The sequence below is a fragment of the Macrotis lagotis genome, chromosome 1 (assembly GCF_037893015.1).
Source record: "Macrotis lagotis isolate mMagLag1 chromosome 1, bilby.v1.9.chrom.fasta, whole genome shotgun sequence".
NCBI classification, from domain to species: Eukaryota; Metazoa; Chordata; class Mammalia; order Peramelemorphia; family Peramelidae; genus Macrotis; species Macrotis lagotis.
This window is the reverse complement of record NC_133658.1, coordinates 899,512,902-899,540,455: the sequence shown is the minus strand read 5'-3', so window position 1 is coordinate 899,540,455 and position 27,554 is coordinate 899,512,902. Positions and strand designations below refer to the sequence as shown.

General features: G+C 51.2%; 2 protein-coding genes across 4 annotated transcripts in view; one reads left to right on the top strand and one right to left on the bottom strand.

Moving 5' to 3' along the window:
- NOC2L (NOC2 like nucleolar associated transcriptional repressor) overlaps positions 1-10,752 on the bottom strand; it is a 36,075-nt gene extending 25,323 nt beyond the window's left edge. Inside the window, exons 1-6 of one of the 3 annotated variants that reach the window (XM_074218802.1) lie at positions 10,679-10,752; positions 10,439-10,573; positions 6,490-6,670; positions 6,004-6,120; positions 4,989-5,109; positions 4,797-4,887 (exon numbers count right to left, since the gene is read on the bottom strand). In XM_074218802.1, the coding sequence (XP_074074903.1) occupies positions 4,797-4,887; positions 4,989-5,109; positions 6,004-6,120; positions 6,490-6,670; positions 10,439-10,573; positions 10,679-10,716 (683 nt within the window). In that variant the 5' untranslated portion in view covers positions 10,717-10,752. Of the gene's footprint in view, positions 1-4,796; positions 4,888-4,988; positions 5,110-6,003; positions 6,121-6,489; positions 6,671-7,071; positions 10,198-10,438; positions 10,574-10,678 lie in introns of those variants that run through there. The other 2 variants (XM_074218803.1, XM_074218801.1) reach the window with 2 other exon arrangements.
- Positions 10,753-11,208: 456 nt separating this feature from the next.
- On the top strand, positions 11,209-26,331 carry KLHL17 (kelch like family member 17). Its single transcript, XM_074218798.1, has 12 exons — positions 11,209-11,332; positions 14,710-15,008; positions 15,774-15,895; positions 16,011-16,232; positions 16,683-16,799; positions 17,035-17,248; positions 17,500-17,644; positions 17,741-17,908; positions 24,052-24,140; positions 24,280-24,353; positions 24,655-24,836; positions 25,212-26,331. The coding sequence occupies exons 1-12, from the start codon at positions 11,226-11,228 to the stop codon at positions 25,438-25,440; spliced, it is 1,968 nt and encodes a 655-aa protein (XP_074074899.1). The 5' UTR covers positions 11,209-11,225; the 3' UTR covers positions 25,441-26,331.
- Positions 26,332-27,554: the final 1,223 nt, after the last annotated feature.

Here is a 27,554-nt window from a genome sequence, read left to right as displayed (position 1 = left end):
ATAGGAAAAAAGTAGGAACTGGTTTTAAGAAGCCAATAAAATAAACTATTGGTTAATTTGATTTAAGAAAGAAAAAAGAAAGAAAACCAAATTACCGGTTTAAAAAAAATTAAAAGGTTGAATTCACCATCAATGAAGATTAAATTAAAGTGAGCTATTTTGCCCAATTATATGTCAATAAATCTAACAACCTAACTGAAACAGATATTTATAAAAATATAAATTCCCTAGATTAACAGAAGAGGAAATAAAATACTTAAATAACCAGATTTTAGAAAAAGAAATTGAACAAGCCATCAATAAACTCCCTAAGAAAAAATTTCCCATACCATATGGATTCTATCAAATATTTAAAGAACAATTAATTCCAATGTTATAAAAACTATTTGGAACAACAGAGTTCTACCAAATTCCTTTTATAACACAAATGTGGTACTGGTACCTAAAGGAGGAAGAGCAAAATCAGAGAAGGAAAATTTTAGGCAATTGTGCTTAATTAATATTGATGCAAAAAAACTTAAAATAAAATACCAGCAAGTAGATTATAGCAATCCATCACAAAGTTCATATACTATGCTCAAGTGGGATTTATACCAAGAAAATAGGGCTAGTTCAAATATTAGGAAACTAGCAGCATAGCTGACCATAGCAGTAACAAAAACAACAAAAACTGTATGATTTCAATAGCTATGGAAAAAGTTTCTGACAATACAACGTTCATTCTATTAATAACTTAGAAAGCATAGGAATAAATGAAACATTCCTTAAAATGATAAGTAGCACCTTTCTAAAACCATGAGCATTATCTGTAATGGGAACAGAATAGAATCTTTCTCAATAAGATGGGGGGGGGGGAAAGCAAGGATGCCCATTATTACTACTACTATTCAATATTGTATTGGAAATGGCTGGTTTTGCTAGGCCCAAAAAGCAATAAAACCCTTTGACGCAGTCATACCATGACTACATCTGTATCCCAAAGAGATCATAAAAAGGGACAATGACCCACATGTTTAATATTCATAGCAGCTTTTTGTGGAGGCAAAGAAATGGAAATTGAGGGGATACCCATCAAATGGGGAATGGCTGAACCAACTGTGGTATGTGAATGTGATGGAACACTATTGTTCTATAAGAAATAATGAGGGGAAGCTAGATGGCAATGGGGTGGCTAGGTGGTGCAGTGGATAAAGCACCCACCCTGGAGTCAGGAGTACCTGGGTTCAAATCCAGTCTCAGACACTTAATAATTACCTAGTTGTGTGGCCTTGGGCAAGCCACTTAACCCCATTTGTGTTGCAAAAAAAAAAAAAAAAAGAAAGAAATCATGAGTGGCAGACTTCAGAAAAGTCTGCAAAGACTCACAGGAACTGATGCTGAGTGAAGTGAGCAGAACCAGGAGAACATTGCACACATTAACAACATCATGAGGGGCAGTTAAGTGGCGCAGTACATACAGCACCAGCCCTGGAGTCAGGAGGACCTGAGTTCAAATCCAGCCTCAGACACTTACTTGCCTGGATATGTGACCTTGGGCAAGTCACTTAACCCCATTGCCTAGCAAAAATCTTAAAAAAAAATCACAATCCACTATGATGGATTCAGCTCCTCTCAGCAGTTCACAGATCCAGGACAATCCTAAAAGATTTGTAATGGAAAATGCCATCTCAGAGGAAAAACTATGGAGTCTGAATGCAGAACAAAGCAGACTACTCTGAAACTACTTTTATGGTTTTTCTTTCTTTCTCATGGTTTTTTTTCACCCTTTAGTTCTACTCTTCTTTCAGAACATGACTAATATGGAAATATGCTAAACAACCTATATCAGATTACTCACAATCATGGGAAGGAAGGAGTACAAGGAAGAAGATAGAAAAATACGAAACTCAAAAGTTTACAAAAAGATGAAAGAAGGGGGTGGCTAGGTGGCATAGTGGATAAAGCACTGGCCCTGGAGTCAGGAGTACCTGGGTTCAAATCCGGTCTCAGGGACTTAATAATTACCTAGCTGTGTGGCCTTGGGCAAGCCACTTAACCCCCCATTTGCCTTGCAAAAAACCTAAAAAACAAAGATGAAAGAAGAAAACTATCTTTGCATGTAATTGGGAAAAAATTAAAAAGCAACAACAACAAAAAAGAAATATGAGCTTTAGGAATAAAAGAACAAAAAGAAATAGAAGAAATTAGAATAGGCAACCAGGAAACACAACTCACTCTCTGCAGATAAGATGGTCTACTTAAAGAACCCTAGAAAATCAACTTAAAACTACTTGAAATAATGAACAATTTCAGCAAAGTTTCAAGATGTAAAATAAATCCCCACAAATCATCAACATTTCTATATTATCAACAAAGTCCAACAACAAAAGGTAGAAAAATTCCATTTAAAAATCACTGTGGACAAAAGAAAATACTTGGGAGTCTCTCTGCCAAGACAAACCCAGGAACTATAGAAACACAACTATAAAACACCTCATAAAAATAAAGCCAGATCTAAACCAGTGCATCAATTGCTCAAGACAATAAAAGTGACAATTCTACCAAAATTAATTTATTTCTTCGGTATCATACCAATAAAACTACCAAAAAATTATTTTACAGAGCCAAAGTTAGGAGTCAAAGTTATAAGAATACAAGTCATCCCCTAACTGATAAATGGAGGAAGAACATGAACAGGTAGTTTTCAGAAGAAGAAATCAGTTATCTATAAGTGATATGAAAAAATGCTCTAAATCTCTACTGATTAGAGAAATGCAAATTCAAAAATCTGAGGTTATCACTTTTCACCTATCAGATTAGTTAAGAAGACAGAAAAGAAAAATGACAAATTTTGGTGATGATATGGGAAAACTGGGACACTAATTCACTATTGATGGAGTTGTGAACTGGTCTAACTATCAAACTTTGATCCAGCCATGACAAACCTAAATCTGTAACCCAAAGAGATCAAAGAAAATATACATACCATAAACATGTATAAAAATATTTACAAGAGCTCTTTCTGTGATCATAAAGAAGTAGACATTGAGGGATCATCACCTGGGGAATGTCTGAACAAGTTGTAGTTTTATGACCGTGATAGAATATTATTGTGATCTAAGAAATGACGAGTAGGATGTTTACAGAAAAGCCTGAAAAGATTTACAGGAAATGATGTGAAGTGAGCAGAACCAGGAGAACATTATACACAGCAACGGCAACACTGTCATGATAATCAACTGTGAATGACTCAGCAAGACAATGACTCAAGATAAGAACTTAAGATGAAAAATATTATTCACCCCCAAAGAAAGAACTAATGGTCTGAATACAGATCAAAGCCTACTTTTTCAGTTTTACTTTCCTTGGGGTTTTGGGGGGTGTTTTCTTTCACAACATGCCTAATATGGAAATTTGTTTTTCATGAGTGCACATATATAATCTCAAGCAAACTCTTTGCCTTCTCAAGGAAAGAAAAGAGGAAGGAGAGAATTTAGAAGTCAAAAAATTTTTTTATATGTTTCTAAAAATTGCTTTTACAGATAAATGGGAAAAAAACCCTAAAGTTTTTCACATTTAAATAAATAAAATGTATCTGGTGCTCCTAAACCCTTCAAAAGACAATGGCTTCATGTTGCTGCAGGGAGGCCAAAGCTCTGCCGCCCAGCTTTCAGAGACCTCTCAAATCACTAGTATATTTTTATCAAACACACACACAAACACACACACACACGGTGACCACTACATGAGACACTGTTGAGTGTCCAAGGGTCCAAGGCATGATATGTGATATAACAGGGAGCTTGGAATTAGTCACAGATGCAGGACATGCCAACACAGGCCCAACCACGCGGGCAGGGGCAGGCAGTACAGACGGAGAAGGACAGAATGGCACCATAAGTCGAGGCTTCAGGGATTAGACCCCCTCAGCTGAGTCTGACAAGAGGGGTGGGATTTCACTAAGCCATGTGAATGAGGGCCAGGCAGTTTGGCAAGGGTAGGGCTTTGGGCACCAGCCTATCCATCCTCCCAAGGGCCAGGAAGACTAAGGAAAAACAAAGTGCTTCACATGAGGATGCTATCTAACTCAGGTCTCACAACAACCAACCCGTGGGGAAGGCACTATAACCATTTCACAGAAGACTGAAACTCAGAGCAAAGGGCCTCTAGGAGTTGGAGGAAGATGCATCAAAGGCAAGCTCCCCCAGGTCTCTCCCCTCCAGAGGTCTCGAGCCCCTCCAGGGCTTGGCTCTGCTCTAGTCTACAACCCATCCTGTGACCAGACATTTCCTGAGGGTAGGGGTCTCCCCCTTTCCTAGCTCCTCCACAGTGCTCACATGTGACTTGCACCCAAAGGCTCCCAGCCTGCTCTCCCAAAGTTGCTTAGGGATTATTTCAAGGTTAAGCTCACCTCTGCCACAGCAGCCCCCAAGTCCCCTCATCAGAGCAGGCAGCTCCCAGGGGTTGTTTGAGACCAGAGACGCCCTCCTCAGGAACAGAGGTGGTTCCCCAAGAGGACCTAGGATGCCCCCCACTGGCCCTAGATTCCCAAAGACAGGGTCAATTAACCCAGACATGCCATTAACCCCCTTAGCCAGGAAGCAGAGGTGCCCATGCCCCGATGCTAAGATGCTCCTGAAGGTAGCAGGGGTCCCTGCCCTCAGGGGCAAAAAGGGGCTGGAGAGGCCAGGGCCCACTCAGAGGGAAGAAGACCATCTCTCCAGTCCAGAGTTCCTCTGAATTCCCAAAGGACACTGCCTCCCCCTTTTGTTTTGGGCTCTGAAGACCCCCCAACTGATGCCAGGAGTCCTCCTTACCTGGTTCTGTCCTTGGGTGGCTTCAGCTGCAGCAGCTTCTGGAGGCAGGGCAGGAGGTCCCGAATACAGAAGGTGATGATGGCGTTGAACACTGCAGAGGCCAAGGGGAGACACAAATAAGAGTCAGAGGTTTCGGCACGTCCTCCAGAAGAGGCCAAGATGAGTCCCGGCCTCCCCGCTTGCCCGGCTCACCGGAGCTGTCTGTGATGCGGAACTTGCTGGGTTCTCTGTCCTCCTTGTCCTCGTGGGTGGTGGACACAGCGGCCCGGAAGGCCTGCAGGATTTCATGGAAGAGCCGAGGCGAGAGGTCCTTCTAGAAATGGACAGAAAACAACAATGGAGCCATCACAGTTGGGCCAGCTCTTCTCAGGATCTCAGTTCACTCACTTGTAAAACCACGATTCTCCTAGGTGCCAGGCCCTGAGCTACAATTAAGATCTTACTCGATCCTCACAACTCTTGGAGGAAGGTGCTGTTACTGCCCCCATTTTACAATTGAGGAAACTGAGGCAGACAGGGTCACACTGCTAGGACATGTCCAGTCAGGTTTGAACTGAGATGACCTCAGGGCATCTTTCAATAGGGCTCAGATTCTCATCTGAAAACAAAGGGGTTGGGCTAGATGAGCTCCCCCAAGGGTCCACTCTGGTGCCCAAGCAGCCTGGGGAAGAAGGGAGTGTGAAGGACGGGTAGTGGGCTAGGAAGGCCAAGCTGCATCTGATCCTGGAGGATGGAGCAGGACAGCTCTGGCAGCTGGACTAGAGAGGGGAGCCTGGAGATGGGTGGGCAGGGACAGGGGAGGCCTGGAGAGGGGAAGACAGGCATGGCATGGGAGACTTAAGTTTTGGGGCAACTCAGCCCCCACTTAGAGCAGGGGAGTCTGACTGTGTGGGGCTTTCGTTTTCAACATGGCTGTGTCTGTGGTGGTATTTTGTTCCGTTTCCCAGGGACGCAAAACTGGGTCAGCTGCCCCCAGTATCAGGAACCCAGGGCTAGGGGATGACACCTCTAACGGCTGCTTTATAGGATGGTCAAAGACTCGCCAGGGTCACAAAGCTGGGAACCCAGGGGACACAAGGCAGAAATCCAGGGACAGGTAGACAAGAAGCTTCTGGAGAACCAGAGTCTGAGCAGGGATCACATGCATCACCCCTGCATCACCCCCCCACCCCCAGCCTGAGGTTCCCAACCCTCTTCCCTTCCTTACCTTGGCTGACTGTTTCCACTGCTCCACCATCTTAAGGGTCAGTTTGGCCCTCTTGGACCGGCTCTTCTGTGTGCTCTCCTCCTCCGCTTCCTCCCCCTCTTCATCCTCACTGGCTTCCTGTACAAGGTAGGGCCAAGGCCAGAGATGAGAAGGGGAAGCCCAGGGCTCACAGCCAAGCTCCTCAGTCCCAGGGTCGCAGGGTCCAGAGCTAAAATGCACCCTTTTCATGGCAGAGGTCTCATCTAGAGGCAGCTGGCCCACCCAGACTTCTGAGGCATCTGGTAGAGGGTCAGGGTCCCCTTTCACAAATGGCATCAGATCAGCCCCCTAAGCCTCTTGGATGATCTCTAGGGTTGCATCACCAGTGGATGGGAGGACACTTCCAACTGGATTTCCCAAAGGCATTTCATATTTGTGTGTCCCAAACAGAACTTGTGATTTTTCTCCCCTCCTCCCCCACTGTATTGCCTGGGGTCCCTCCCCCACCTCCAGCTCATCTGGGAGGGTGTGGAACTTCTCATCCTCCTCATCCTCAGAGGTGTCCGAGTCATCAAAGTTCAAGAGCGTCTGGTCATTTTCCTGGAGGAATTTGTAGAACTCGGGGTCCTTATCCTTCAGCCTTGAGAGCTGGTCTTTGTGCTCGGATGCCTGGCCCTTCCTTAATTTCCTGGAGGTCAAAAGCAAAGAAGGGTCAGAGGGGGTCATAGAGCCAATCCTTCTTGGGGTGGGGGTGCAAGTGGCTGGAACCCCAGCAGACACTGGTTAGTGCATCCCCCATCCCGACCCTGATACCAGAAGGGAGTTCAATCACTAATGGGAATGACAAAGGTGAGGGAACTCTAAGTTGGAGCACAGGGAACCCAGTGATAGACCAGGCCTCCTGAAGAAGAGGCCTGAGGGACAGGGAAGAAGGGAGAGCTCCTTAGGCAGCAGGGATGGCCAGCTGGGAGATGAAATAACCACCCAGAGAGGTCAGGAAACAAAGAGGCAAAGCCTGGAAAAGAGGCACTCACAATCAAACAGCATAAACAGCCCAGATTAGCCCAAATTACGGTGATCCATACATACCCTCTAGTTGGCCATAAATTGTGTTGGCGCATCTGTGGCATCCAGGGAAGCCCCATGGTGGGGCTAGTCTGAAATGACACCCTACTGGGGATGACCCCCACAAATAACTGATATAATACATGACTAAGACCCTGGTGCCAGTTTAGTGGACAAGATGGAGAGAGGGCCAGTGTATGGGAGGACCCTAAAAGGTCTTCATGAGCTAGCCAGACTTCAGGACTGCAGGGAGAGGGACCAAGACCACTGTGTCCCCACCTGGAGAGATCCCCTCTGGAGGGCAGCATTCAGACATGGGCATCAGTGTAGAAAGACTGTAGTCAGTGTAGAAAGAGGGTGCAGTTGAGCAGTAAAGGGTTTGTCAAAAAGCACAAGTGCTGTACAAAAATATTCACAGCAGCCCTGTTTGTGGTGGCAAAGAACTGGAAATCAAGTAAACATCTTTCTATTGGGGAATGGCTTAGCAAACTGTGGTAAATGTATGTCATGCAACACTATTATTCTATTAGAAACCAGGAGGGAGGGGCGACTAGGTGGCGCAGTGGATGGAGCACTGGCCCTGGAATCAGGAGTACCTGGGTTCAAATCCAGTCTCAGACACTTAATTGCCTAGCTGTGTGGCCTCGGGCAAGCCACTTAACCCCATTTTGCCTTGTAAAAACCTAAAAAAAAAAAAAGGAAAAAAAAAGAAACCAGGAGGGACAGGAATTCAGGGAAGCCTGGAAGGACTTGCATGAACTGATGCTGAACGAGATGAGCAGAACCAGAAAAACAATGAACACCCTAACAGCAACATGGGGGTGATGTTCAACCTTGATGGATTTGCTCATTCCATCAGTGCAACAATCAGGGATAATTTTGTGCGTCTGCAATGGAGAATACATCTATATCCAGAGAAAGAGCCGTGGAGTTTGAACAAAGACCAAAGACCTTCAATTTAGGAAAAAAACCAGATCTTATTGTCTGATCTTGCTATCTCTTATACTTTGTTTCTTAAGGATATGATTTCTCTCTCAACACAATCAAATTGGATCAATGTATCCCATGGAAACAATGTAAAGACTGCCAGACTGCCTTCTGTGGGGGGAGGGAAGTAGGATTAGGGGAAACACTGTAACACTCAAAATAAATAGAACCTTTAAAAAAAGGCACAAGTGCGCACACCAAGTAATGGAAACAATGATGGCAAGACCAAGATGACACCAGGAAAAAGGGCCTCATGATGAGAACAATCCCAGTGGGGAATGGGCTGCTGCTAAAAGTGAGGGCGCCCTGGGGGTGCCTGGGGGATTTTCAAGTAGGTTTTCTGGAGGGTGCCAGTGGGGAGGGGACTCCTGTCCGGCAGCGGCCAGACCACACAAGCACCCTCCCAACTCTCATACTTGGGGTTCATTAAAGGCTTAACTCAAAAGGGAGATGGGGTCCTAAACAGAATGCCCTCTTCATCCAGAAGTGGATCAAGACACCTTGGAATGGAAAAGTACCCAATCCAGAGACCCTTCCCAGGTGGGAAGGATGGCAAGCTACCAGAGGGGAGGGTGGTCAAGCAGCACAAAAAGTGATAAACTGAATCACTTAAAATAAATTTGGAAAGAGTGAAGTGTGAAGTCAAAGACACTAGAGACCTGAAAAGTCAGGGTCAGAGGTGACAAGCAATCAGAGGTCATCTAGGTCATCTTAAAGAAAAGGGAACAGGCCTACAAAGATCACACAGAAAGTTCTTGGGAGAGCTGGAATTCCAGCCAGGACCTCAAACTTCAAATGCAGCATACTGCCACTCAGACCAAAATCAAAGACTTGCAAGAACAGCCTCCTCGGTAAAAGACAGCTAGCCAGATGCTCATCTGAAGATGCTGGGGCTTTTCAGATCTGGCTTTTTCAGTTTCTAAGAAAATCCCAAGATGAAGCATCCAAGATGGATGGTAGGGGAATATTTAGAAAAGGAAGTAGTAATCACAAGCCAGCCTGCCTCTGTTCAGCAAGTACAGGTTGTGACAGACTAGCCTTATTCCCCTTCTGTTTCTTTTTTTTTTTAATTTTATTTACTTAAGGCAAGAGGGTTAAGTGACTTGCCCAAGATCATAGCTAGGCAATTATTAAGGGTCATGATCACAGACCTGGATTTTGGAAAAGCATTTGGGAAAAAAAAAAGTACCTCAGATTATTCTCATGAAGGGGCTGGAGAGGTCATGAGGAACGTTAGACGTACACAGAACTGTCTGGCTGAATGGACTCAACAATGGCAACATGGCTGGAAGTTTCTAGTGCCCCAGGATTCCAGATTCAGTTTGGTGCTGTGTAATGTTTTTATCAGTGATTCCAATAAAGGCATCATGTTATTCTAGTCAAATCTGTAGATGATTCAGAGAGATCTCAGCAGGTTAGAGCAGCAGGATAAACAGGCTGAGATGAATCAATGGAGGTAAATATAGATTCTTACACATGGATTCAAAAAAACCAACTTCACCTACACAGGACAGGAGAGGTGGGATCACAAAGCAGCTTATCTGAAAAAGATCTGGGGATTTCAGTGAACCTCAAGCTCAATGGGGCAACTGGAAAAGCTAATGGGCTACATCAAGAGAGACGGCTTCGGGGAGAAGGAAAAAAGTGAAATTATGCTCGGTCTTGATCAGATCTCCTATAGAGTACTGTGTCCAGTTCTGAACACTGGTTTTTGTAGACCACTGACACGTGCAGGACAAAAAGGAAGTTGAGGAAGGGCCAGGATGCCAGTTTAAGAGAGGCATGCTTGACAACAGAGCCATCTCCAGGGAAAATGGGATACCAGGAGAGGTGGTGAGTGCCCCGTCAATGGAGGTCAAGGGATGTCTAGATGACCACTTTTTAGGGGTGTTGTAAAGGAGACTGATTTTATGTAAATACAACTGGATAGGGCACCTGGAGTCAGGAGGACCTGAGTTCGAGTCCGGCCTCAGACACTCCATAATGACCTAGCTGTGTGGCCTTGGGCAAGCCACTTAACCCCACTGCCTTGTGAAAACCCTAAAAAAAAAGAAAGATTCAACTAGATATGTCAGCCTGTGACTGAGGAATCCGAGCAAGTTGACTTCCAGGCAGCTCAAGGTTTCCTCATCCGTAAAACGGGGGCCCCGGGGCCCCCGGGGGCCGCAGTCTGTTCTGGCCTCCTGGGTCAGGAGCTGCTGGCACAAGTGCCAGTGTGGGGGGCGGGGGGGCTGAGTGACCTGCCAGCCGCCTGCCGGACCCACTGGCGCGGGGGGGGGGGGCAGGGAGGGTCGAGGCCCGCGTCTGGGGGGCGGGGGTCTAGGGACACCCCGGGCCGGGCCCCCGCCCCCCGCCGGTTCCTGAGGGGCGGGGGGCGGGCTGCGGCCCGGCTCGCCGTGCTTACTTCGGGGCGCCGCGCTTCCTCTCGGGGGCCCCCGCGGGGGGCGGGGCCGCCCCTCCCTCCTCCTCCGAGCCGCTGTCCAGCCCCGAGTCGAAGCCGGACGTGAGGAACTCGTCCACGCTCAGCTCCGCCAGCCTCCTGCGGGGAGAGGGCGAGGGGCTGCGGCGGCACGCGGGCGTCGGGGCCCCGCGCCCCTCCCCCGGGAGCCCGCTCCTGGGAGCCCCCCGCGCCCCGGCCACGCACCTGCGCCCCGCGCCGCGCGCCTCCACGACCCCCGCCATGCTCCGCGCCGCGCGTGGGCTCCGCTTCCTCTCCCAGCGTGCCCCGCGCCTCCGCCCCGCCCCTTCCCGCCCCCGGCCCGCCGGCGGCTCCGCCCCCCAGCGTCGGCTCTATGGTTCTGGGGCCGCGCGGAGGCTGCGGGCGGCGCGGGCGGGCGGGCAAGCGCGGGGTCGGGGGAGCCCCGCCCCGGGGGCCACGCGCCTCCCGCCGGCCCCTCCGTCACGCGTGGCCCGCCGCGGGTCGGGCCGCCCCTCCACACGGTCGGGGTGTGAGTCCGGGCCCCGGGCCCCGGCCCCGCCCCCCGCAGGGGGGCGCTCGGGCTCCCCCCGGCCGGCGGCGGTGCGGGCGGGCCCGGCAAGCAGCGCCCCGCGCGGCCGGGCCGCAGAGCCGGCGCAGCGTGGGGCGGGCAGAGCGGCGGCACCGCGGCCCCCGCAGCCCCGCAGCCCCGCGGCCCCGCAGCCCCGCGGCCCCGCAGCCCTGGAGCCCCGGCGGCCCCGGCCCAGGCCCGGCCATGCAGCCCTGGGGCGAGCGCGCGGCCGCCAGGACGCAGAGCCCCGAGCACGGCAGCCCCGGGCCCCCCCAGCCCGGCCCGGGCCCCAGCCCCGGGCCCCCCGAGGCGTGAGTGCGGCCCCCACCCCTGCGGCCCCGCGGACGGCCCCCCACGTGCCCCTCACCCCGGGGTCCCCCGCCAGCGTGAGGCCGGGACCCCCGAGCCTGGGCTCCCTGGTAACCCCCGCGCCAGCGCACCCCACGGTGCGTGGCTGCTGGCCCCGAGCCCCGCGGACAGCGCGGCCCCGTCTCCCCATCAGTGAGGCCACGCGCTGCAGGCGGGGCCCCCCATGTGGGACCTGTCAATCTCAGCCCCGCAGACAGCCCACCCCCGTGTCTCCCGCATCCTCTAGCCTTCTCCCCATCGCAGCCTGAGGCTGCCCGCCGCAGGCAGGACCCCCCAAGTCTAGCCTCCCCGCCGCGTCTCCATCATACCTTAGCCCTGTCCTCATAGTCTAACCCATCCGAGGTCACCCGCTGCAGACAGGGGCCCCCCCAAGCCTGGACTCCTCCAGGTGCACCCCACTTCTGTCGGTCTCAAGCCCTGCAGACAGCCCACCCCCCACCTCCATCGTACCCGCCCCCCCCACAGTCCAGCCCTTCAGTGGAGGCCCCAGGTGGGCGCTCCCCCCCACCACATCCTAGCCTAGGCCAGGCTTGTTAGTCTAAGGTGACTGAAGACACTTCTCCCCCCATCACAGTCCCGGATCCCTTGTCCTCGTGCAGATCTTGGAGTGGGGGGTCACTGCAGACCCCTGGCCCTCTCCTCTCCCTAGCTGCCATGCACCTTTAACCCTGGATCCCCATGCTCAGCCCCCTGTTCAGACCTCAGCCTCTCAGTTCCTAACTCTGAAGAGTCCTAGCTGAGAGCTCTCCCAAGAACAGTCCCACCAATCACAGCCCTCATATTGCGTTCCACCCTTAGCCCGCCAATCCCAAGCCTTCTGCCCACCCTAGCCAGGGCCCACTTCCAGGGCAGAAATACCGGCTCACTTCCCAGCCCCCATTCCCTGACCCACCTGCTCCCTCTCCCAGTCTGGGCCCCCAAATCCCTAGTGGTCCCATTGCCCACTCTTTTAAGCCTTGTAGTCTAAACCCCAGACGCTCTTATGCCAGCTCTGTTCCTTGTCAGGGTCTGAATACAGGGACCTATGCCCCATCCTTGTAGTCCCTCCACCCATTCCTGAATCCGGGCCCCCTTTTAAGGCCATGAGTTCTAATCCTGTTCCCCAACCCTTCTGCCCCCCTAGCACAGGTAAGCCTCAGTCCCCAATCCTTAGGCTGTCCTATACCCCAATTCATAAGAGGCCCCTCACTCATCTCAGCCTGGGCCCCCCAGGATTTCCAGCATAGACCTGTCACTAAGAGTAAGTATAGTCCAGCTGCCCTTAACCAAACCCTCTCTGATCCTGTGAACCCTGAGAAGGAATGGGCCCTCAAATGGCCCCCCACGCCCAACTGACCCCGTTCTCTCATCCCAGCCTCTGCTCCTTCCCCACCCTTTCTGCTGTCTACCCTCTACCAACCTACCCTGACCAAAACTCCCCTGACCAATCCCAGCCCCACCCCTACCCCAGCATATCAACTTAAGAACACAAGGCCTGATTAAGAACCTCCCCCAAACTCCCAAATAGGGTCCTCCAATCTCAGCCTGGCCCTCCAGGCTGGACCTATTTATTCTCCATGTCCCTTATTTCTCCTAGCTAGCACCACCTACTCTTGGGGATACTTTGATGGTGGTGGGGGAGACCCTAGGGTTGGACCCATCATGCAGAAGCCATCTCCTGAACCTCCTGCCACCCTGGACAAGGGGGCCTGGCCAGAGCATGTTTGTTGGGACATCCTAGGGGCAGAAATGCTGTGGTTGAGGCTGCTTTGCCCCCTAACAGGGGGTCTGCCAGGCAATCCCTTTCCCAGAGCCTGGATTAGCTAAGTCTGTATGACTCTAGGAGTGTCCATCATGCATTAGTAGAAGGAGCATCCACACAGGGCGAAAAATGTCAACCCTTATATGTGTTGGTGTCCAAATACAGATGAGGATGTGACCTTGGCTTGCAGTCCCACATGTGTATGTTTACACATGATTGCCTGCACAGCTGTTAGGTTGTCCTGTTTCTTGGACTTGGGGCCAAGACTAAACCCTCCCTCTCTTTCCTATGGGTGGGCTTCCTGTTTATTTGGTTATCATTATCCCTGCTTTATAGAAGGGGGAGCTGAAGCATTTGGAGGTTAAGTGACTTGTCCGAGGCCACACAGTAAGCGGGAAAAGAGGGTCCTCTGTGGAACCAGTGATGCTCTTTCCCCCCTGAGAGCAGGGAGAACTCAACAGGAGCAGTGGTCCAGGCTGGAGGGCAGAGCGTATGGTGTTGCTGGTCTAGGAGAGAGCCAGGTGTCCAAGGATGGGAAGGAGGGAGGAACGTTGAGGCGAGCTATGGAGAGAGCTTGGGTTTGGGTCTGCAATAAGGAAGGAGCTGCCCTAGGTCACTCGTACCCCCCTCTGCTGCACTGCCCTTCCCTTGCTGAACCAATGATGGCCCCTCTGAACTGTATTTTCCAAGGGTCAGGAGAGTTTTGGGGACAGCTGGGTGGTGCAGTGGATAGAGCACTAGACCTGGAGTCAAGGAACACGGAGTTCAAATCTGTCCTAGATACTTCCCAGCCGTGTGACTCTAAGCAAATCACCATGTCACTGTTTACCTCAGTTTACTCAGCTGTTAAAAAGGTGATCATAAATATCTATTCCTTCCTCCCCAAGTCATCTTCCTACCCCTTTCCTCAGAGGCACCCTTCTATCCAGTCCAACTCTTCATTCACCTCCTGCTTCTGAAAGCTTCTTCTCAGAGCTCTGAGCCCCCAAGTCTGCCCCATCCTGTCTTATTCTCCCTTCTGTGGAGACCTGTCCATGTGTCCTCCTGTCTACCCCCTCCCTCTATCCTGTGTCCAGGCTGGAGGATGGGTTCCAAGAAGGGCTCAGTGAAAACAGATTCAGAATGCCTGAGCATCAGGGACCTTGGAGAGTTCCTGGATTAGCCTTTTTTTTTTTGAGGAAGTGGGTTAAGTGACTTGGTCAAGGTCACCCAGTTAGTCTGAGACTGGATTTGAACTCAGGTCCTCCTGACTCCTGGGTCAGTCTCTAGTCACTGTGCCACCTACCCATCTGCTGGGTCAGTCACATTTTCATATTGACCAGCTTTGCTTCAGACTCTATGGTGGATGAGACCACAGGGAGACAACTGGTGGCCCTTTGACACACCCTCAGGGAGAAACCAGTGGCCCTTTGGGGATCCCATGGGGAGACACTAGTGGTCCTTTGGGGACCCCAATTCTCTAGAGGGAGTCAGTATATCAGAAAACACATACCAAATGTTGTCCCACAGCTGGTCAGTGGCAGAATCCTGGGCACACCCAGTTGGACCAGCAGAGTGACCCACCACTTCTGATTACAGGCCACTAAGCACCGATGCTACACCTCGTCCTCACCCTGAGGTGGCCGAGAGAGCCCGGCCCCGGCCGGCCCGAGGCCCCGGGGGTGCCATGGAGGGTGCGATGCAGCTCCTGACCCGCGAAGGCCACAGCATCGCCCACAACTCCAAGCGCCATTACCACGACGCCTTTGTGTGCATGAGCCGCATGAGACAGCGGGGGCTGCTGTGTGACATCGTCCTGCACGTGGGTGCCAAGGAGATCAAGGCCCACAAGGTGGTGCTGGCCTCCTGCAGCCCCTACTTCCACGCCATGTTCACAAGCAAGTACCACCCCAGCCTGGCTGGACCTCTTGACCCCTGACCCCGGCCATTCCAATCTTGCCCAAACAGACCCTCGCCTTGACCCGGTCCTCCCTAACCCCAACCTGGCCGGCCCTCCTCAGCACAGCCCCCAACCCCTACTGAATCTTCTTGGCTCCATCTGGGTGTTGCCCTTCCCATCCAGCCCTGGGCCAGGCCCTCCCTGCCCACCCTGGGTCCAATTAGACTTCCCCGCCCTCAGACTTGGGGAGAACTTCTGCTCCCCAAGGCAGGCATTCTGTAGGCCCCTTATCCAGCCTCTGTCCCTAGCTTAACCTCCCAGCTTCAGTCCCTGGGTCCTGACCACCCCCACCCCTCACCGCCATGAAATAAGAGCCAATGAGGGGGGAGGAGCCAAAGCCTGAGGGTCTTCCATCAGAGGCAGGAAGGCTCTCTCCACAGTAGGAGTCTGAGCAGGTGGACTAATCTGATGGTGCCCAAGGAAGGGGCTCTTCCCAGTGTGGTGATCTCAGACAGATCTGGGAATGTCTCAGGGTTGAGAGTGATGGACTTGGGGGGCTCTGATAGGACTAAGGGGCTCTCAGCATGCGGGAGAGAGAGGAAGTCTGAGCAGCACCAAGGATTTCAGCGACTGGGGGCTCTGATGAGGAAGGAAGCTTTAATCAAGGTCGGGAGGAGATTGAAGAGCACTCAGAGTGGGCCAGGGGGTGCGATGGCGGGCTTTCTGATAGGGGTGAAGGACTCTGACCGGGATGTCCCCGCAGATGAGATGAGTGAGAGCCGCCAAACACACGTTACACTCCATGACATTGACCCCCAGGCGCTGGAGCAGCTGGTCCAGTTCGCGTACACAGCCGAGATTGTCGTGGGGGAGGGCAATGTGCAGGTGAGGTTGGCTGCCCACCCCCCAGCCCCTGGGGCTCCCTGAGCCCTCCTGTTTCCCCGCCTGCCCCACACACAACCCCAGGCGCCGTCCCCCCTCACACCACCTGTGCCCTCAGACGCTGCTCCCTGCTGCGAGCCTCCTGCAGCTGAATGGTGTGAGGGATGCCTGCTGCAAGTTTCTACTGAGCCAACTCGACCCATCCAACTGCCTGGGCATCCGGGGTTTCGCCGACACCCACTCCTGCAGTGACCTCCTCAAGGCTGCCCACAAATATGTTCTACAGCATTTTGTGGAGGTGGCCCGGACGGAGGAATTCATGCTGCTACCCCTGAAGCAGGTACTGTCCCCAGGGACCCCCCAGAAGCCCTCTGATGTTCCAGGGACCCCTTTTATCACCCTCAGATTCTGCAAATAAGCACAATCCTACAGGAGATACCCCAAGATGTCCAAAGGCCTCCCTGGAGCCTGAGGACCAGTAGGACCCCAAAGACACCCCAAGCATCCCTGTGATCCCTGATCCTACAAGGATTCAGAGGCCCTTTCAGGGGTCACCCTTATATTCCTAAGATTTCCTCCCCTTTGACCACTCAAGGGCTACCCTAGACTTCCCAGGGATGTCCCAAGACCTCTCCAAATGCCCTAGAGACACCCCAGGGCAGAAATAAGTGCCCCCAACCTTCAGGGATCTCAGGCCACGTCTGAGGTGACCCAAGGAACCCTGGGGGGGCCAGCTTGCGAAGGCCAAGGGGGCTTGACTGTGTCCTGGAGAATACCCTTGGCCTCCCAGGTACTGGATCTCATCTCCAGCGACAGCCTCAACGTGCCATCAGAGGAGGATGTCTATCGTGCAGTCCTGAGCTGGGTGAAGCACGATGTTGATGGAAGGAGACAGCATGTGCCCCGGGTGAGGGGAGCCAACCTGCTCTGACCACTCCTGCTCCACCCCCGACCTCCTTCCACCCTCCTCTCTTTCCTGACCAATCTTTCACCTCTCTTCTTTCTTGACCTCTCCCATCTCACTCTATCCCTTCCTGAGCCTCTGTTGGGGGGGGGGTGCTCCTGCTCCTCATCTTGGGGAGGGGGATCCTGGCCTGAGGGGAGGGGGGAGGTTCTGGCCCTGCCTGACCCCCTCCCCCCAGCTGATGAAGTGCGTTCGGCTGCCGCTGCTGAGCCGAGACTTCTTGCTGGGCCATGTGGATGCCGAGGGCCTGGTGCGACATCACCCAGATTGCAAGGACTTATTGATCGAGGCCCTCAAGTTCCACCTCCTGCCAGAGCAGCGGGGCGTCTTGGGGACCAGCCGTACACGGCCCCGGCGCTGTGAGGGGGCCGGCCCTGTGCTCTTTGCTGTGGGTATGTCTGAGGCTGAGGGTGGCCCGGGGGAGACTGGGAAGGAGACAGCCCGGGCTTTTCTGGTTCAGTGATGGGGTCCCAAGATGACAGGCCCCACGCTCTTCCTGTGACGTTGCATGAAGAGAGGGCTCCAGTCCACATTCTGCCATGGCTATGGGCTGGAGGTCCCATCTCCTGGTGGACACAAAGCTGCCACCCTACACTCTGCCTAGGGGAACACTGGGGACCCTCCATCCTGACCTCCCCCCCAGGTGGTGGGAGTCTGTTTGCCATCCATGGAGACTGCGAGGCCTATGACACCCGGACAGACCGGTGGCACATGGTGGCTTCTATGTCCACACGCCGGGCTCGAGTGGGTGTGGCGGCCATTGGAAACCGGCTGTATGCTGTGGGCGGGTAAGACGGCCTTGGAAGATGCTGGCGGGGCGAGGCTGAGACTCCCGGAGCTCACAAACTGACCTCTTTCTCCTCTACCCCACCTGTGACCCCAAGCTATGACGGGACATCGGATCTGGCCACCGTGGAGTCCTATGACCCCGTCACCAATGTCTGGCAGCCTGAGGTCTCCATGGGGACCCGGCGGAGCTGCCTGGGCGTGGCTGCCCTCCACGGGCTCCTTTATGCTGCCGGTGGTTACGATGGGGCCTCTTGCCTCAACAGGTAGGGGCATTCAGAGCATCGCAGTTCATGCTGGCCATGGCTCTCAGCTAGGGCAGGGTTAAGTCTGGCTCTTTCTGGGGGCATGGTCTTAGGGACATCCCCTTACCACCACCCCCCACCCTACACAGGAGGGAGGGAAGTGCATCTAGACCTAGGCTCTGCCTAGGTCAATCATTTAGTAAGCGTCCATTCTAGACCAGCCATCATACGAGGTTATGTAAGGACAGAAACGGAGCCTCCCTGCCCTCCACGAGTGTACATTCTACCGGGTTGTCTAGGAGTGAGACATTAAGTATACAGGTGTAAACTAATAGATGTATCTTCACATACATGTATGTATGCCAAACCAGTCCAGGTTAGGGTAGGAGAACCCCAAAAGGCCACCTTTGATGGGGAACACTCCAACTTCTCAGAGGTGGAGATGAGAAGGGATTGGAAATGCCCAAGAGGGAGATTGGACCATTATAGGCTGGGAAGCCAAGTGCGTGAATGGGAATAATCTAGAATAATCCTGGAAAGTTAGACTAGAGCTAGCTTGAGAAGAATGTTAAACGCTAAACAGAGGAGATGGGATTTGTTTTGTTCTCCGAGGTCAGCAGTTCTTAGAGGCCACCAACTTTTGCTGAGTATGGCCAAACTTGTGCTTTGGGAAAAAATCTCTGGCAGTGGCAGGAGGAAGCATTGCAGAGATCAATTAGAAAGAAAGGGAATGTGCATTTATTAAACTCTTACTGTTTATGAGACACTGTGCTAAGCTCTTTGCAAATATTTCATTTGATCCTCACAACAACCCTTGGAGGCAGGTGCTATTGTTAACCCTGTTTTACAGATGAGGAAACTGAGGCAGACAAGTAATTTGCCCAGAGTCACCCAATTAATAAATGTTTGAGATTGGATTTGTGCTCTATCCTCAACTGAGTTTGTGAGTAGAGAGGAGCTAGAGAGGCAGGGGATGTTTTGTAGGTGGTGATGGTGTTAGTAATAGTAGTAGGGGTAGTAGTGGTAGCAGAGCTGAGTCCTTTGTCAGTTGTGTGGTTTTTCTTGGCCAAGAGTAGTTCACCATTTCCCTTCTCCAACTCATTTTACAGATGAGGAAACTGAGGCAATAATGGTAAGTGAGTTGCCCAGGTTCACACTGCTGGCAAGTGAAAATGGATTTGAATTCCGGGTCTTCCTGACTCCAGGTCCAAAGCTTTATCCATTATGTCACCTAGCTGCCCTGAGAAGTAGAATTGATGAGATTTGTCAATTAACTGATTGGATATGGAAGGAAAGAAAGGCATTGACACACCTCACACCTAGATTGCTGCCATAGCTGCCCGGCTGAAGGGTCGGCCTCCCTCATCTCTCCCCACTCTAACCCATCCTCACTCAGCCACCAAAGTGATTTTCCTAAAGTATAGGTCTGTGGTGGTGACTCAATTCTCAATGGCTCCCCTGTTACCTCCAGAATTGGGTAAAAAATCCTCTGTTGGACAGTGGAAGTCCTTTGTCACCCAGCCCCCTCCTCCTTTTCCAATCTTCCTCCTCCATGTTTCCCAGCATGTCCTCTTCAGTTCAGAGACACTAGACCTGTCCAGAGTCCTGGACACAGGCCTCCTGGCTATTCCATTAACAAGACCCTCCATCTCCTTCTCTCTGGTGGGCCCCCATACCTGGAACCCTCTCCTCACCTTTTCTCTATGTATTGACCCTCCTGGCTTCCTTTTTAAATTATTTTTTTTTTTTAGTTTTTTTGCAAGGCAATGGGGTTAAGTGGCTTGCCCAAGGCCACACAGCTAGGTCATTATTAAGTGTCTGAGGCTGGATTTGAACTCAGGTCCTCCTGACTCCAGGGCCGGTGCTCTATCCACTGCACCTCCTAGCTGCCCCTCCTTTTTTAAATTTTAAAGTTTAAGTTTTAAGTCTTCCCTAATCCCACATCATTCTAGGAGCTTTCCTTAATGTATTTCCTATTTATTCTGTATATATTTTTTTATATATTTTTACATAGTCCTTTGCAAGTTGTCTCCCCCAATAGATCAGAAGCTCCTTGAGGGCAGGAACTGTCTTTTTGTATCTCATTTTCTCTGTCTGGGCTTAGCATAGTGATAGGAGCTTCTTAAGTCTTGATGACTGACCTAGCTGACAATTTATGAAATCTTGAGATCTGGGGTTACAAAGGCCCCAGAGGTGAAGGTTCTCTAGGAAGTCACTTTCTCCTGCAGATGGAGGAAGGCATCAGTACAGTTAATAAGAGGTGGAGGCAGACACAAAAGGAGAGGGGAGGGGGCGATCAGCTCAGACTTCCTGTAGGATGGGGTGTTCTCAGTGATTGTCAGAGGCAGAGGGGGAGGAAGGACCCCAGTGGCTAAGCTGGTTCCAAGTCTGGGCAGACCGATGGGCCCTTACAGAAGAGTAAACCAGGGGTCAGTATGCTTCACTCCACCCAGAGAGAGACTGGGCAGGCCAAGTGTGGGGACTTCTGGGACATAAGTGAGTGAGTGATCGGGGTTTGCCAGCCTCTGGGAGCCTTCTCTCCTGGGCAGTCCTGAGGACATTGGCCTAACTTCTCTTCAGGGTGCTTGCCCACCCACCCCTAACATTGCCTTCTGACTCCACACCTCAACTATGTTGCAATGCATCACCAGGCCTTCCTCAAGAGAGCCTGGGAGACACCCAGTATCTGGATTAAGACTGGGAGGTTGTCCTTAATTGGTTTCAGGAGACACCCAATACCACTTGTCCAAGCCATTTCTAAAGGACAGGACACCCACCATCCAGAGGGACATTTTTCTAACGTTGTCTCTAGATTTAGGGCCCTGTCACTGAAGTGAGAGACCTTTAGTCCACCCCCTGTGGTGAGTGAGAGATACTTTCATTCATTTATATAGTCATTTATGAAGGTATCATATTATGAATTATTAATTATTAATCCTTTCGTTATGATCAGTCCTTGCTTAATGTAACATTTCTTTCATTAGAGTTCCTTAGATTGATTTTCTTCTTAAAATTCTTGGCATTTAACCCTACCCCCCACCTTGCAAAAAAATTAATTTCCATATACAAAGTAGAACAGAAAAGGGGGCTCCATCTGAAGCTGAGTCTCACATTCTTTTTCTAACCCACTCTAAGGACTTTTTTTTAGTTTTTACAAGGCAAAAGGGTTAAATGACTTGCCTAAGGTCACAAAGCTAGTAATTATTAAGCCTGAGGTCAAATTTGAACTCAGGTCCTCATGCCTCCAGGGCTGGTGCTCTATCCATTGCCCTAGCTGCCCCCACTCTTAAGGATTTATTTTAGATTCTGGGCCCTTTCTGCAAATTCAGACCAGCTTGCTTTCAAGAGCCCCTCCAACAGGTCCTAGAATCTTGAGATTTGGAACTGGGAGACGCTTAGAAATCAATCAGTCCAATGCCCCCCCCCCCCCCCCCCCGCCTTAACAGATGAGGAGACCGAGGTCCAAGTAGTCTTGATGCTCAGAGTGGCAGCTGGGTGGTGCTTTGGTTAACAGAGGATGGCTTCAAGGCCTCATGCCCTTCCTAGTTGTGTGACCCTGGGTAACTCAGTTCACCTCGTTTGCCTCAGTTTCCCCATCTTTAAAATGAGCTGGAGAAGGGAAATGGCAAAACCACTCCAGTCTCTTGGTCTAGAAAATTCAAAATGGGGACATGAAGAGTCAGACAGGAGTGAAACAACCAAACAACAGAATAGACCAGGCCCTAGCATGTAATAGATATTTAATAAATAATACTTATCCCCTTCTCTCTTCTTTTCTCCTGACCTACTGTTCCCTTCCTATGTCGAAACTTCAAAACTGGAAGGAACCTTAGCTTATAAATGAAATAATATGTGTAATATTCTCTCGATGGGTGACCCTGGTCAAGTCATTTTAGCCATTGTCTGCCTCAGTTTCTTCATCTGTAAACCTTTGCAAATCTTAAATATTATAAGTATTATGAATAGTGGGATGTCCCTGAAGTGAGGGAATACCACAACAGGTTGCACCCTCTCCAATTTTTAGTCTCCGAGTTGCAGGAACAGAGAGGTGAAGGGTCCAGTGCCACATGGTATCTACTATTGCTGCCATTCCATATAATTCCCATATAGGGTAGTCTGTTTACCTCTTCTGCCTTTTACTCTCTCAGATAGATGACCCTTTCTTCCTTCTCTATTCATAAGATCCTGGTCCCATAGATATGTCTACACTCTCCCATCTAACTGTCTTTTCAAGCTAAAAGGAACTTTCATGGCTGTTTTATTCTTTTTTTTTTTCTCTTTGTAAAGTGTTTGATTCACTTTAAGAGAAAATAAACATTTCCAAAGTTTTAGGCCCACTCCATCTCTGGGCTCTGGACATTGTCTCTGACTGTCCCCCCAGACTTGGAATGCTCTCAGTCTTCACTCCACATGAAGACCTCCAATTAAAATCACACTTTCTAAAAGGTAACCTTCTCCATCCCCTCTTTGTTTCAGTACCTTCTCTCTTTTAATTATTTCTTATTTATCCTGTATACAACTTACTTTGTGTATAATTGTTTGCATGTTGTCTCCCCCATTGGAGTGAAGCTCCTTGAGGGCAAGGGCAGTCTTTTGCCTCTTTTTGTATTCCCAATGAGTACACTGAGTAGGCACTTAATAAATTTGATTGATTGATTGCTAAGCCCTAGGGACACAAATAAGAAAAAGGAAAGACAGCACTGCCCTCAAAGAGCTTACATCTAATAAGGAGGAGGAGGGGAGCACCAGAGGTCTGGTGGATGAGGGTAGTTGGAGTCAAAACTGAGCAGAGCCACTGGTGACAGATGAGAAGCTGGCTGGCACTTTGATCCCTCTGTCAAGGGAGACTAGGGGAGAAGACTTTTACTCTTCATCCAGCCCTGAAGAAGCATTAGAACCAGGAGGTGTGAATAGCCAAACTGAAGTAATCTCCATAATGTTGAGTTTCCCAGGTGATGACTTTATCTGATGATGATAATCCCTCCCTCCCTGGTGCTTAGCTAGAATGGGAAGCAACTAGTTGAGTGGGTATAGCTTGGACTTGCAGTGAAGGAAGAACTCACCTCAGGCCTTTTTAATAGCTGTGTAAAGCCAGGCTAGTCTATCTCTCCTCTCTGAGTCTCAGATTCCTCATCTGTAAAACTGAGGGTGGGAGAGTAGCATCAGTGGCCTCAAAGGTTCCTCCAGCTGTTGCATTTCTCATGGAGCTGGACCCATCCTTACCCCTTTCTGTGGGATATGGGCTCCAGTCCATCATCCCTGCTCCATCTTGATGGGGATATTTCTTTTACTTTCTAATTCCATATTCATAGTCGTGTGTATAGAATTTTAAATCTGATATCGCTTTGGGTCATTCCACATAAATCCTGCCCTATATCTTCACGCTTCATATTTATCATTTTATGACCCTGTCATATTCCATTCCATCCATATTCCATAATGTCCTTAGCCATTCCCCAGTTGTTACATATGTAGGTTGTTCCCAGGTGTTTATTTTGCAACTATAATGAGGGTAATTAGGGAGATATTTTTTTAAATGCACAGGCCCCTTTTTCTTTTTATATTGTTTTTGAGCTAATGTCCTAGCAATGGAGCCACTGGGTTGAGAGATGCAATCTGTTCTGTGAATCCTTGCAGATAGCCACATGGCTGTTCAAACTATGGATACTGCAATACCACCAGTAATGTAGTAGAATACCTGTTTTCCCACCGAATTCATCCTGGGGGGGGGCGGTGTTTTGGTGGCCATTTAAGTTGTTGAGATTGTCTTTTAAGCAAGGGGTCCTTTTTTCAAATTTCTTTGAAGCTCTAGAAGGGTGGTAAAGTGGAAAGACCACAGGTTTCCATCCCTGGCTGGGTGTTCCTACCTGTGTGGTATTGGGCAAGTCACCCTTCCTCTCTGGTTCTCAGTTTTTTCCATCTGTAAAATGGAAGAGTTGGATTAGATGATCCTCAGGGTCTTTTCCAGTTGTACATTTTCTGATCCCACAGGATCACAGCATTTTAAAACACACCTGAGTTTTTTTAAGGAGTATGTGTGGTGCACTGGGGATATCTCATCCCAAGGGTCTGTGGTAGGGGGACGAGGTCAGGGGCTTGATCTTTGGGTCCTGCTTCTTAAACCCTTCCTCATCCTTCTCATTGACTCCCCCTCATGTTCACAGTGCTGAGCGTTATGATCCCTTGACGGGCACCTGGACATCCATCGCAGCCATGAGCACACGGAGGAGATATGTCCGTGTGGCCACCCTTGGTGAGTAGTTCTAAGTCCCCTAGCTCAACATCTTCCCTTGACTTGCCCCCTCCCTCTAATTAACCAAGATTCCAGGTGCTTTCTAGGACTCCCCCAGATGTTTCCAGTGTCACACATTTCTGTTGACTATATCCCACAGATGGGAATCTCTATGCTGTGGGTGGTTATGACAGCTCTTCTCACCTGGCTACTGTGGAGAAATATGAACCCCAGGTATTGCTCCTCCTCCTCCCCACTGTTCCCCTTCCTCTGTTTCTAGGTACCTATCTCCATGTGTTTTCACCTCTCTTCCTACCTCCATGGTGCAATCTACTCTACCAATCACCATGTCCCAGCTTGGTATTGAAAGGAGGGAGGGGTCTGAGAGGAAGGCTTCATGGCTCTCCTTTGATTTGGAAAATTTAATTCAAGTATTATCATCCTCCCTCCCCAAGGCTCCCCTCACCCACATTGGGGAGAATATCTGATGCTCCCCACCATGGCCACCTACTCCCAACCTCTCAATGTCCTCCAGGTGAACACATGGACACCAATTGCTACCATGCTGAGCAGGCGTAGCTCGGCAGGCGTGGCTGTCTTGGAGGGGGCGCTTTATGTGGCAGGGGGCAATGATGGCACCAGCTGCCTCAACTCTGTGGAGAGATACAGCCCCAAGGCCAATGCTTGGGAAAGTGTGGCACCCATGAATATCCGTAGGTATGTTCCTTGGGCTCCTGGGCCTTTCCCCAACTCACATCCTTGGCAGTGACACATACCCATAAGGGCGGCCTACAGGTCAGAGTGCCCCTTGACCCTGACCATGAACAAATCTTACCCTTGCAACTTCCTCCAATCAGAGACCAGATCCTGACTCCCCTTGCCCCAGACCCCTTCCTTCCTTCCTTCCTTCCTTCCTCCCTTCCTCCCAAAGCCTTCATCAGGCAACTGAGACACCTGAGTGGCTTCTTTCTCTGACTTGCTGAGTTTGTGCCTCAGTTTTATTTCATCATAACATGTCCCACAAAATGAGCCTCTCCTCTGATCCCCTCCAACACCCTGCCCTGTGGCACAATTTTGTTCCCCCCCCCCCAGGAGTACGCATGACCTTGTGGCCATGGACGGCTGGCTCTATGCAGTTGGTGGCAATGACGGGAGCTCCAGCCTGAACTCCATTGAAAAGTACAACCCGCGCACCAATAAGTGGGTGGCGGCCTCCTGCATGTTCACCCGTCGGAGTAGCGTGGGGGTGGCGGTCCTCGAGCTGCTGAACTTCCCACCTCCCTCCTCGCCTACACTCTCGGTGTCCTCCACCAGCCTCTGACCCTCAGGGAGACCGGGAGCAGGCCCCAAATTCGAGACAGCCAGACTGATGGGGCCCTGGACTGGAGAGCCCCAAAAGAGATGGCTGCTCCCCGTCCCCAGGGCGTGGAGGGCTGGGACAGAGATGGCTGTCCTCCCCACCGGGCCTCTTGCAGATGCCTTAATGCTCCCCCCATCCCAGGAAGGGAGGAGGAGGGGCAGCTCCTCCTGGGGAGGCCCCTGAGCCACAGAGACATGGGGCCCTGGCTCTCCCCTCCCTCCCTGCCCTGCTCCCCAGGCCCCGGAGCACCGTCTGCGTCTGCCTATGTTTGTCTATTTATGTATTTATTATTATTTATGAAATGTCCCACGGCCACCTCTCCCCCCCCTTTTATATTCTTGCTCTCTCTGGGGCATTTGAGAAAGTCGAGTTTCCTTTGGGAACCAAGCCCCAAGCCTAGGGTCCCTCTTGATGAATTCCTGAGAAAAGAATCATAAGGAGACCCACAGAAAGATGAAGCCCCACCAAGATGGGCGCAGAGACAAATGCCAGAGGAGACCCCAAGAACCCTCGGCTTGACTGAGACCGGAAGGTAAGCCGGACCAGATCCCCAGGAGCCAGCGGAAAGACAGGCCGATGGCTGGTGAGGCGGCTGGAAGGTTCTCCTGGACCTTGGATGAAGACTATGCTGGTCCTTGGGAGGGGGCTGGATGGCCAGGCTTGGACGATTCGTTCCTCTGTTTTGTGTCTGTGAAGAGTTCTGTTTCCTTGAATTATGCACTGAGCTGGATACACGCACACGGATCCCTGTGCATTACAGGCAAACACGTGGACGGGCCCACCAACATACATGCCTTCCTGCACATCCACATACAGCAATATGAGCCTACCTGACCAATAAACGTTCTTGTACACAGCCTCAGGCTGGCCTCATCCTCCTTTCTCCAAGGGGCTCCCTGGGCTCAGGCCTGCCTTATCAGAGCTTTGTGTGCCTCAGTTTCCCCAGGATGGAAGGTGGAGGGGGCTGGGGAAGGTGGGTGTCTGACTGGGGGAGAGCTGACATGGGGAGGGGACTTTCAGCCTGGGCTCTGACCTGCTTTATCAAGCTATTTGTGCCTCAGTTTCCCCAGAATGGAAGGCAGAAGGGAACAGGGAAGGTGGGTCTGACTGGGGGAGGGAACTTTCAGCCTCAGTTCTATCTTATCAAGGTTTTCTATGCCTCAGTTTCCCCATTATGGAAGGTGGGTATATGGGGGAGGGGATTTTTAGCCTGGGTTCTGTCCTGTCTTATCAAGGCTTTGTGTGCCTCAGTTTCCCCAGTATGGAAGGTGGAAGGGGGGTTGGGAAGGTATGTCTGATTGGGGGATGGAACTTTAAGCCTGGGCTCTGTCCTATCTTATCAAGATTTTGTGTGCCTCTGTGTCCCCAGTATGGGAAGTGGGTATCTGACTAGGGAGAGCTGACATGAGGAGGGGACCTTCAGCCTGCTTTTGTCCTCTTATCAAGGCTGTGTGCCTCAGTTTCCCCAATATAGAAAGTGGGTATCTGGGGAGGAGACCTTCAGCCTGGCTCTGTCCTGTCTTTTTAAGGCTATGTGTGCCTCAGTTTCCCCAGGATGGAAGGTGGAGAGGGATGGGGAAGAAGAGAACTGACATAGGGGAAGGGAACTTCAGCCCAAACCCCCTCCATGTCCCCAGTCATCTGTGACTCAGAGGCTAAGGAATCTGAGGAAGAAACAGGAAGTGGGGGGGACCGGTAAGAAAGGGTTGGGTTTGGACTTAATCTCTGGGCCAGTCCTGCTTCTCCCCTTCCCCCCCAGCACCCTTTCCCCAGCCCAGCCTCCCGCAGTAGCCCTTGAAGGGAAAGGTGACCCGTGCTCAGAAACATGAAGTCAGCCTGGGTGGGTGGGTCCCCCCACCCGGGGAAGGAGAGCAGGGTGGATGCTCTGCCCCCCCCACCCCGCCCCTGGCCCCAAGAGGAGCCAGTCCGAAAGCGGGACTGAGGGCTGAGGTGACCTCTGACCTCAGCTGTTCCCCTGCTCCCTGGGATGCCTCTGCCTGGAAACCAGCTGGGGAGGGGGGCAGGACCTGCCCCGCCCCCGAGCCCCAAGGCCACGCCCACCACTGGAAGGCGGC

Coding starts and splice junctions, on each gene's coding strand:
- KLHL17 (XM_074218798.1), top strand. CDS start 11,226: ATGCAGCCCTGGGGCGAGCGCGCGGCCGCCAGGACGCAGAGCCCCGAG. Junction 17,249..17,499: donor CCCTGTGCTCTTTGCTGTGG/GTATGTCTGAGG, acceptor CCTCCCCCCCAG/GTGGTGGGAGTCTGTTTGCC. Junction 24,837..25,211: donor GCACCCATGAATATCCGTAG/GTATGTTCCTTG, acceptor CCCCCCCCCCAG/GAGTACGCATGACCTTGTGG.